Source organism: Egretta garzetta, unplaced genomic scaffold, assembly GCF_000687185.1.
Source record: "Egretta garzetta isolate BGI_Z169 unplaced genomic scaffold, ASM68718v1 scaffold145, whole genome shotgun sequence".
NCBI classification, from domain to species: Eukaryota; Metazoa; Chordata; class Aves; order Pelecaniformes; family Ardeidae; genus Egretta; species Egretta garzetta.
In genome coordinates this window covers 1,286,014-1,295,595 of record NW_009259687.1, presented here as the reverse complement: position 1 = coordinate 1,295,595, position 9,582 = coordinate 1,286,014, and the positions used below count along the sequence as shown (strand labels likewise).

The 9,582-nt window shown below is 53.5% G+C and overlaps 1 protein-coding gene across 1 annotated transcript in view; it reads right to left on the bottom strand.

Moving 5' to 3' along the window:
• The window catches only part of ZSWIM5 (zinc finger SWIM-type containing 5), a 30,905-nt gene extending 25,188 nt beyond the window's left edge, over nt 1-5,717 (bottom strand). Inside the window, exon 1 of the mRNA XM_035894233.1 lies at nt 5,399-5,717. Within this exon, the coding sequence (XP_035750126.1) occupies nt 5,399-5,702 (304 nt within the window). The 5' untranslated portion in view covers nt 5,703-5,717. The remainder of the gene's footprint in view (nt 1-5,398) is intronic.
• Between the last annotated feature and the right edge of the window lie 3,865 nt (nt 5,718-9,582).

Sequence of the window (9,582 nt, the reverse complement as noted above, 5' to 3'; positions counted from 1 at the left end):
TGCCGGGAGGGGCTCTGCCAGCCGGCTGAGCCGCAGCCGCCCGGAGTGGGGCTGGCCATCGTGGTGGCGGTTCACAAGGGCCATCTCATGACTGCACGTGGTGGCATTGATGAACACCTCCAGGCTGCCTCGTCGGCATCCAGAGAGAAAACAGATGTGAAGGAACAGCTCGGGAAGGGGGAGGACATGGACAAATAAACAAACAGCAGAAAACCTCGGAGAGAAAATAACCAGGCACCAGAAAGGAAATGAACTCTAACGAGGGATTAAAAATAGCAGCAAAGCGAGGAGCCAAGCTCCACCAAGGCTCCCGGTTCATTTTCAAGGGGAGGCAGGTTGGATGGAGCCTCCAGGGCGGCCTGAAGATTCACACCCATCTGACAGTGGTGGGGCAAGTGAAGCCAGACCAGCTCCCAGCACGATGGCCCGGAGCTCTCTGGGCCAGCTGGTATCAGCAATGGGTCTGGCTGTCTTTGGAAGCCTTGTCAAGCATTGCACCTGCCCTCTGGGGTCATTCAGCAGCCACAGCGGCTCTGCAAGACAAGGGGGAAGAGGCGGCAGCAGAACCTTTCTCTCCAGCACTCAGGTGTGCTATTTTCCCTTAAATTCACATCAGCTCAGCAACCAGAAACACGAATCCCCTGGAGACTTGACCTTCTCCTCCTCCCCAGCAGGAAGGCAGAATTTCAAATAGATTTACCGGTGCTGCCCTCCAGACGCTGTCATGGGATGACCTCAAAGATAAAGACCTCCTGCGGACTCCTCAAACATTATCTCTGGTTCAGTGCGGCAGGAGAAGCAGGCAGGGACTTCCCACACGGCCAACCTGGCAGCTGACTTGCTGTGCACAAGGAGCAAAATAGGCTGAAGGATGGTATTAGCCCAGGAGTTGAAGAAAGGGCTCAAGGTGGTTGAGAAACACCTGGGACAAAAGCGAGAAGATGAAGCAGAGGGCTCCTTATGGCTTTTGCATGAGCAGATCTGGTTTTCCCATGCCAAAGCCCAAGGAACTATTCCCACTAAGATTTTTCTCAAGGTCCTCTCCTCCGAGGAAGATCCTGAGACCCTGCTGGACCATAGGGGCCCTTGGTGGTTCAGACTGACTCACCGCTGGCTTGTTCTGGGAGGGAGGTGCTCCTGCACTGTGAGACAGCAGATGTTTTGTGGCTTTTCCCACTTCTGGCTGAGAAGAGCATCCCAAGCCTTTCGATGGCATCAGCTGAGCGCCACAGACACTGTGTCACCCACTGCCATTTCCGTGGGGCAGACAGACTGCCCTGACCACGTCTCCTGGGCCGAGGGCAGCAGCTCTCCCTGCCATGCCCAAGCGCCGCTCAAGCAGGGGGAGTTACCAAGCTGCAAACACCAGGACTGCCAAAACCTCCTGCTCCTCACTCATGGAAGGGGTAGACTTCACCAATGACGCACAAAGGGCACCTCTAAGCCCCAAATCTTCTGGGCCCACAGGGACTCTCAGTCTTCGGAGCAGCTCGCCTGTCTTCAAGCTTCTAATTAAAGACTTTAATGACCACCGCCTCTGTCCCTGCAGTGGTCTCCACCAGCTTCCTCTTCTTCCATGGCCACAGACTGCTTTTGCCCTCAGGAAGAATCCAACGGTTGCCTCCAAAGCCCAGGCATCCCAGTCCAGCTCAGATGACATATCTGAGACAGCAGTTTTCCTCCCATACACGCCATACTAATCCTGTCTTCCTCTTAAAATAAATGAAAACAATTCCCTACAAGCATGAATCAAAACACAAGAGGAAATGAATGCCACCTCCCAAGTCCAAGGTTGACTTGGACCCTGGGCACTCGCTGCTGCTGGATGTTGGATTCATGCTGCGAGAGCAGGAAACCCAGCTCTGCTCCTGGGACTCACTGGTGCTTCTGAGTTCCTCCTCCTCCCTATTGCTTGCTTTTGCCTCCAAAATATACCTCTCTGCCTGCAATTCCCATTTCAGTGCTTTTTCTCAGCCTTGCCCTCGCCAATATCTCCCAGCCCTCTCTGCAGTATCTTACCGCACCAAAGCAATCGCTCTCTGTTCCTCATTCATGCCTCAGAAAGACATATTCTTCCCACGGTTCATGGTGGTAGAGCATGGCAATGCAAAAAAAAAAATTGCCGCAACGGCAAAGGCGCACCTATCCCCGGCACATCCCACCACAGCTGGTGGCCCTGAGCCACTTTTGCAGCTTGCAGTTCCCTAGGTCAGGCTGGCCCAGCAGCAAACCCACGCAAGGCCTGGGCTGGTGCTCTGGAAGGAGTGAAGGGAGCAAGGTGCCGAACTGGCCACCACCAGACGCTCCTCACTCTGTCGGAGGCCTGGCTGTTGAATCCAAGCTCTCCAGCTGCAGGTCCTGGCTGCCCCCAGCAGCCACCCCACCAGGAAAGGCCAAGCAGCCGCAGGTCACATTTGCTGGCGCAATGACAACCTTGCAGCCTTGCTCCGTGCCGGACAGTCACGCCACTGACTTTGTCCCCAGGTGGGAACACACTTGGGGAGGGGACACAGCAGCACTGAAACCCATCCCAGTCTCCTCACCCCAGCTGCCACTTCAGACGCCGAGCGGGGATGTGGCAGCCACGCAAGACGCCCTCACTGCGAGCACGCTGCCCTTTGCAGCCAGCTACGAGAGCAGAGACGCGATCCACTTAAGCAGGCAGAGGTCAGGAGGGGAGCAGAGCAGCAGGCACACCTAGGCTCTCTGCTTGGACTGAATCCCTGGAGAACACGTGAGCGCCTTGGCTGAGCTCCGAGACTCCGTCATTACTGGATAGTTTGCATTTCCTTCTAGGAAGGCAGCCGGGAAGATCGGCATGCGGTGCACAGCCTGCGGCTACAGGCTCCTGCAAGGAACAAAGCTCCGATGCCCGAGATGATCGCGCCAGACAATGGCCTGTAATTTTCTTTGTCATTCAGGCTCTGCAGGGGGAGAAGGAGCAGCCCTGAAAGCCTTATTTTACAAAATCAGACGATCCCCTTGCACAAGGGGGCATTCCCCAGCGAGCTGGAGTGCTCTCGAGGTGAAGAATCAGCTCCACCATCCCACATGCTCACCACTGACATGGAAGGAGCAGCCTCTTGGGTGACCAGAGGCAGGTGGGGAAGACCCGATGCTGATCTGAAGCTCAACAGACCTCTCCTCAGAAGAAATGGGGGTAAAAAAAGAAAGGATATTTTTGGACACGCTGTTGTTGCTCTAAGGCATAATAACCTTGGGTGTTGCACACACTGGGTTACTGTTTGGGCTGCAGAAGTTGCCAAAAGCCAGCTAGGCCTCAACCCAGAGGTGAACGAAGGTGTGACCCCGAGGGTCTGAACTAGACACGGCCAAGAAATGCATGTGTAAGCCTATAAAGCTCTACGTAAAGCATACCTTGAAGGATTTCAAATCCCAGGATAGGGGGCCCTCTATGAACACATGAGCTGCAGCTGGGAAGGGGAAGGTGAGGAAAAAAATTGGATCCCCTTCAACCAGAGCCCCCAAATTGCTCCCACATAGGCAGCCCCACAGGTCTGCAGCCCTTCTCGCCCCAGGCTCCTTGCTCGAGCAGCTCTGCGATGTAGTTGCACGGCAGCTGCACTTCACTGGCAGGACAGGGAGGGCAAAGCTTGCAACCCTGTCCAGGATCAAGAGCCAAAGCCCTGGACAACATCACTCTCAACTTGAATGTGAGGTTTTTTTGAGCCTTTTCACAGGGTGCGACATCTAGGTTTTAGATCATCTTAGATCATCTTTAGATCATCTCATCATCTTAAGACTGATCTGCATCCCTCCCCAGGATGAGAGCAGGCTGTAGTCCTGCTTGCAGAGGTGTTTACTTGCTTGTGACCCCAGCTAGGCAGCCACATGGGTGTTGGGTAGGTGCCACCTTCCGCTGGGTAAGTCAATGCATCTCCATCGGTTCAAAATCACACGCTGGAGTGCGTGAATTTGCACGAGTCTGAAGGGACAGAGAATTTTTGCTTTGTTTTTTAAAACCACTTGTAAAAACAAGAGGCAGATATTGAACTGGAGCCAACATCTGTATCTTTGTAAGACTCTCAATCACCAGCCTTTTGCTGACTCCAGAGCAATAAATATTCAGGGCCTTAAAAGCTTTTCGTCAATCTGCTTAGGAGAAAGCAGCCTCAAACAATAGCCAAGAAAGGATCTTGCCCAACCTCAGCTTCAGTGGATCAGCTCAGGGAGGGAGTGGACCTCACCAGATTCTTGCAGTACCACAGCTCCTCGTTCTTTTTTAATGCCAAAAAATAGGAAACTGCCCCCCGCCCACCCCCCACCAGTAATTTAGAGCACAACCACACACGCAGCAGATGTGGCCCAGCAGAGAAGACAAAAACCCCTCCCAAGGTAGAAGCAAGAATGACCATCTAGAGGGAGGGGAGGGGAAAATATCTGAGATCAGAGCTGCCATCACCCCTGCGGTGGAGGTGGACCCCTGGCCTCACCTCTACATGTGGATTCAACCAGTTCAGATCCTATTTTAGGCTGCATATGGGGCTTTTCATCTTCGGAGCACTTAACAGGCATATGTTAATCCCCCCAACGCCCTTCCGTGGCAGATAAGTGTTTATTATCTCCGCTCTACAGCTGGTGGGACAGGCACGGTGGGGAGCGGCTCATTGTTGCAGACCCTGGGCAACCTCAGCTCCCGGGCTCCTTGGAAAGACGTAGTGGGAGCACCCAGTCTGGGTTGATGGAGCCCCAGGGCAGCTCCCCAGGGAGCCTGGGCCACCTCCTGGGCCAGTGGTGGAGCCGGGTTGGGATGGGCACCATCCCCCGGCTGGTGCTCTCCAGGGGAGGAAGTCAAAAGCATCTTCCAAACGCAAAGCCCCAGGACACATCTCCGCTGCCTTTGTGCAGTAGGTCAGGACAGAGGCGCTCATTTATTATGGGCAAATTAACGCCCATGGAGATTAAACCTTTATCTCCCGCCGGCTCAGCCGCATCTGACTTAGCAACGTGCAGGGCTGGGCTGACACCGTGTCCCCATGTGCTGGAGGAGCGACATCCCCACCGCACCTCCCTCTCCCTGGGGTCCCATCACCACATCCTTCTGTGCTGGGGACTAAATGTGCTTCTCCATCCTGCTCTAAGCTGTGCCTTATACACCTCCAGCCTGCCTGCTCTGCCTTTTCTTGCCTGTTAAAGCCAGCGTTTGACAGATAAACACACGAAGAAGAACAGAGGGCAGAACAGGAACACGTGGCCAACATTAATGTGGTCCCAACACCCATGTATTAATGTCAGTTTGACACCGCCACCTCCCTCTGTGCAGCAACAGACAGACACGGCAAAGCAAAGGCCACCACTGTCGGTGTGAAACCACCAACCCAGCCCCAAATGCAGAGTGAATCAGTGCCGAGCCTCCCAGGGAGGGAAGAGGAATTACCGTGCACTTGGTTGATCTCTGAGTTGGATGACAGGATCTCATCAGCCAACTTCTGGGCGGTGGGCAGCACCTCGGTGTGGTGCGCCGTGATCAAATACTGAACAAACTTCTGGAGCTGGTCCCTGTTCATCTGGAAAAGGGTCTCTGAGATGGGAAGACGGAGTTTGACCTGGTCCGGCTTGCGGATCCTGTACAGTGAAAGCGCCACGACGTGGGCACAGTAAAAAATGTCCTTGTTCCCGCAGCCGCATGTCACTGAGGTGATTTTGCAGCGGTCGAAGCTGATGGCCACCTTATAGGTCATCTCTGGTTCTGTCGCAGTCGCTGGCTCTGTTACCGTCCCACTGAGGTGGAACCCTGGAGAGAGACAGGAGAAGAGGGAAAGGCCACGTTAGCTTCCCTCTGACCACCACCACCCATACAAACTTTGGAAGGTGGACAGGGCCAACCAAGACAGCTCATGCACTGCTATGTCAAGGAGCGCACCACTCAATGCACGCCATCCTGGTGGCTCACACCTAGCAACACCAGCCTGCATTCAGAGGCACTCCTGCACCAACACACACATGCAGCCAGGCTCTCCGTCGAGTTTATTTAACAGCCAAACCCTCAGGGGACAAGCAAAGCCGCTCAGTTCCCATTTGTTTAAGAGTCTCTCAGACCGCTTCTCTCCTGGGAGTCATCTTCATCCACGCCTGCCTCTCACTGAATTTTTAACTCACATGAGCGAGGGCTGGCAGAAAAAGGCCAATTTTTCTTTCCTTTGATGAGGCAGACAAAAAACTCCCACAAATTAAATGCAACGCAACCCCAACTTCAGTCCCTCAACCAGGTAGAGTGCTCCAGGGCAGCTCTGAGCTCTTCCACGCAGTGGGAGCAAGGATGGGAACAATGTACAGCCCAAACCACAGGCTGAGGGGCAAACTGTTTGTTCCTTGAGCAGTATCTGCTGTTCCCCTGCAAGCTCTTGAGCTCTCCTCAAAATGCTGTGGCCAGGAAGCCAGCTGCTTCTCGGCAGGATCCATGTGCTGTGTATTGGGCTGTAGGGACAGCCCAAATCGTTCAGGCAAACGTGAGGGGCTGCAGCACCTTTGGGCACAAACCTTAAAAAAAAAAAAAAAGTCCCAACAAGTCCAAAATGCATGTGGAGTGAGAAACAGGCTCAGAAGGTCCTCTGGATCCAAGGAAGGTGGATGCACCAAGCAAGTGACGCATAAAGTCAGTGAGAAAAGACTGGATGCCCCCTAAACAACCTGAAAGCCCAAGGAGCTCTTCCCAGGAGCCAGCTGCCAAGGAGGTCCAACGCCAACACTCTGCACTTGCCCAACCTCCTGGAAAAGGGACGTCTTTGTTTCCCCCAACTGTTTGCCTCGCTGCTCGAAGGAGAATGAGGCCACACCAGGAGGTTAATCAACATGGCCGGGGCCACCCAGTGGCCCCACGTCAGAGCCTGGCGTGGTACCTGGGACCCGGTGCCCTGCGCCGCCTGCCCCAGCCCTCTTCTCTGAAGAGGATGCTCACTTTTCTCCGTGCCACCGCAACCATATTAAGCCCGTGTTTGTGCAGAGGTCCCTGCAGAGCCTGCCTGCTGTCCCCCGGGGAAGGCAGCAGACAGCTGAGAGCCCTACAATTAGTGACAGAAAAGGAGAAGGGGTGGTGGGGGGTGAAGATTAAAATACATTAACTGCATCAAACCCTTGTGCGTTTGCCAGCTCTCACAAAGGCTTTCCGAGACAAATTCTACCAGAGGTTTTTAATAAATGGCATCAAAACCAGCTATTCACTGCCAGTCTCTTTAAAGCCACGCCAAAAACCACATTCAAATCTGATTAAGCGTCAACGAGGTCTGCTTTCACTTTAGTGCAGAGGAGGGGGAAGCAGACCTGTTCAGCTGCCATTGCCCGAAACCCACCCGGCACGGCCAGTGGAGCGGGAGAGGAGGGACAGACAACCCCGCGCTGCCCTCTTGCTCGCACACTGCCGGGGTGGAAGCGTGGCCACAGCGGTGCCAGGCTCTGGGCTTCGTGAGCAGCGTGGCCAGGGGCTGATGAGCCCTCCCTGCTTCACATGAGTCCATCCCCCAGCAGCCAAAGTATATAAATCCCGAGGATAACCTCCAAAGTGTTTATGTTTTACCACTTCTCTGGTCTGCGACACTTGGCAGGCGGCTCAGACTCCCTGCCAGTTTCTCTCTAGTTTACTTTTTTAACAAGTTAAAAGGATTGGAAACTACGTTCCTGAGCAATAATGTATGTATATATGCATACGTACACCCACAGGCACATACGCATATATATATAAAACCCTCTAAGACAAATTACTAACCATAAACACTGCCTTCGAATGCTTACTTTACCAGGATCGTGGGCCAGACCCCACTTGGGGCTAACTGGTGTAAGGCTAGATGAACTCGTTTAACCAAATGACCTGTTTCGGACAGGTCTAAGTCAGCAAATACATCAACCGTGGTCTGAATCTGGCCCCCCGAGAGAGATTTGCCCAGATACTTCCCAGGTTGCTCTCAGGCATCCTAAAAGCTGTGCTCCCCCATCCAATGCAAGAGCCGGTCCTCATAACTCGTAGCTGGGGTCTGCAGGTGGAACAGGACTATTCAGCACGCCAGGAACTGCCAAAGTTCACCTGGCACTCGAGCCCCGAGGCAAGCGTTGGTTTAGATTTTAGCTGTGGTAGCAGCAGGTCTATTTAAGATAAACTAGAAACTCTATACAAAACATTTATCTAAAGCTTAGTCAGAAATTAAACACGGCGAGAGGGGGAGAGAGAGGAGCTGGCAGGAACCGCAGCATTATTTGGGAATGTTTACACTAATAGGAGGTCGGCCAGCAGCTACCACGCGGCATCCTGCTCCACGGCCAGGTCTGCACCCAGCGCCGACCCTGGCACCCGATGGGTGGGAGATGGCTTCATCAGCTCAGCAGAGATGGGTATCGTTGTCCCAGAGAAGACTGGTGGTTAAAGGGTAGATTACAGTCTGGTTACTCCATCGTCCATCAAAGCATTCATGCCTGGTCCGCTTAAAACCCTGAGGCTACAGTCACTGAGAGGCTACAGGTCACCCTGGAGAAGGACAGCTGTCACCGTACCCTCCTTGGTGCCCATCTCACGTCCCAAGCAGCATGTGGGGCAGGCGGTACCGGCACTCCAGCAGAGAGAAACATAGCCCTGGCTGCAGACACAGGGTCTGGATAGCCCTGGGAGCAAAACCATACTCTCCTCCGCACTCCCCCTGCACGTTTCAATTTAAGACGTTCCTACAGCTGAGTGCTTATCTAGGACTTCATCCTCTGTTCCTTAACATAAGCTAACTTGGTGTTTGATTTGCTGCCAGCAAACTGACAGTGCCAGGGCTTGAAAACCATGGAAAAGAAATAATTATCATCTTTGTAACTACAGACTCATTACACACCATCGGAGCCCCAGCTTTGTCCCCAGAACGCCGACGCCTCCTCCCTGCCCCAGAACAGCCTCCCCTACTTTTACCACGGATGCTTCCTGGAGGATGCCCCTGTGAGCCAGGCTGCAAAAGGAGCTGAGCGTTCATACCTGCCCCAGAAAGAGCACAGAAAGTTGCTGCAAATGTTCACAAGCACATAGGGCACCATGAGCACGTCTACTTCCCAATCCCACTTACCCACCAAACGGGGACAAAACACCGAAGGAAGGACCTTTTCCCTGCCACTGCAGATCTGCCCCCCCGAGTCTCAGCTCTGATGTTGCATTAGCCCCACAGGACATTTAAATTGAAACCAACACTAGAAATGTCTCCTGTGGGGTTGTGAGCACCAGTGCCACCAGTGGCACTTCCAAACTCATCAGCTGGGCAACACTTTGGACCTGATAAACCCTGCAGGCTGGGAGGAACATGGACCCAAAAAGAAGGACCTCAGAACCTCCAATGCAGGAGGCTTTGCTATCAAGACAAGACTGTTAAGGCCTCAACAGAAGTACCTAACCAAGGTGGAGAATTCTTTGATCTCTAAACCTACTCAACCAAAGGAGCTTTGCAAACCCTTCCAGTTCTGTAAAGGCACCCAGAGTCTTTCAACTGGGTGTTTTTAACGCAGAGACACTCATCAGGAGAAACTACCAGCCTGTCCTACAGCTCCAACCCACCACCGGGCTGGCTGTGGAAACCCCTGGTCTTGGGTCCTCCAGCAAACCAC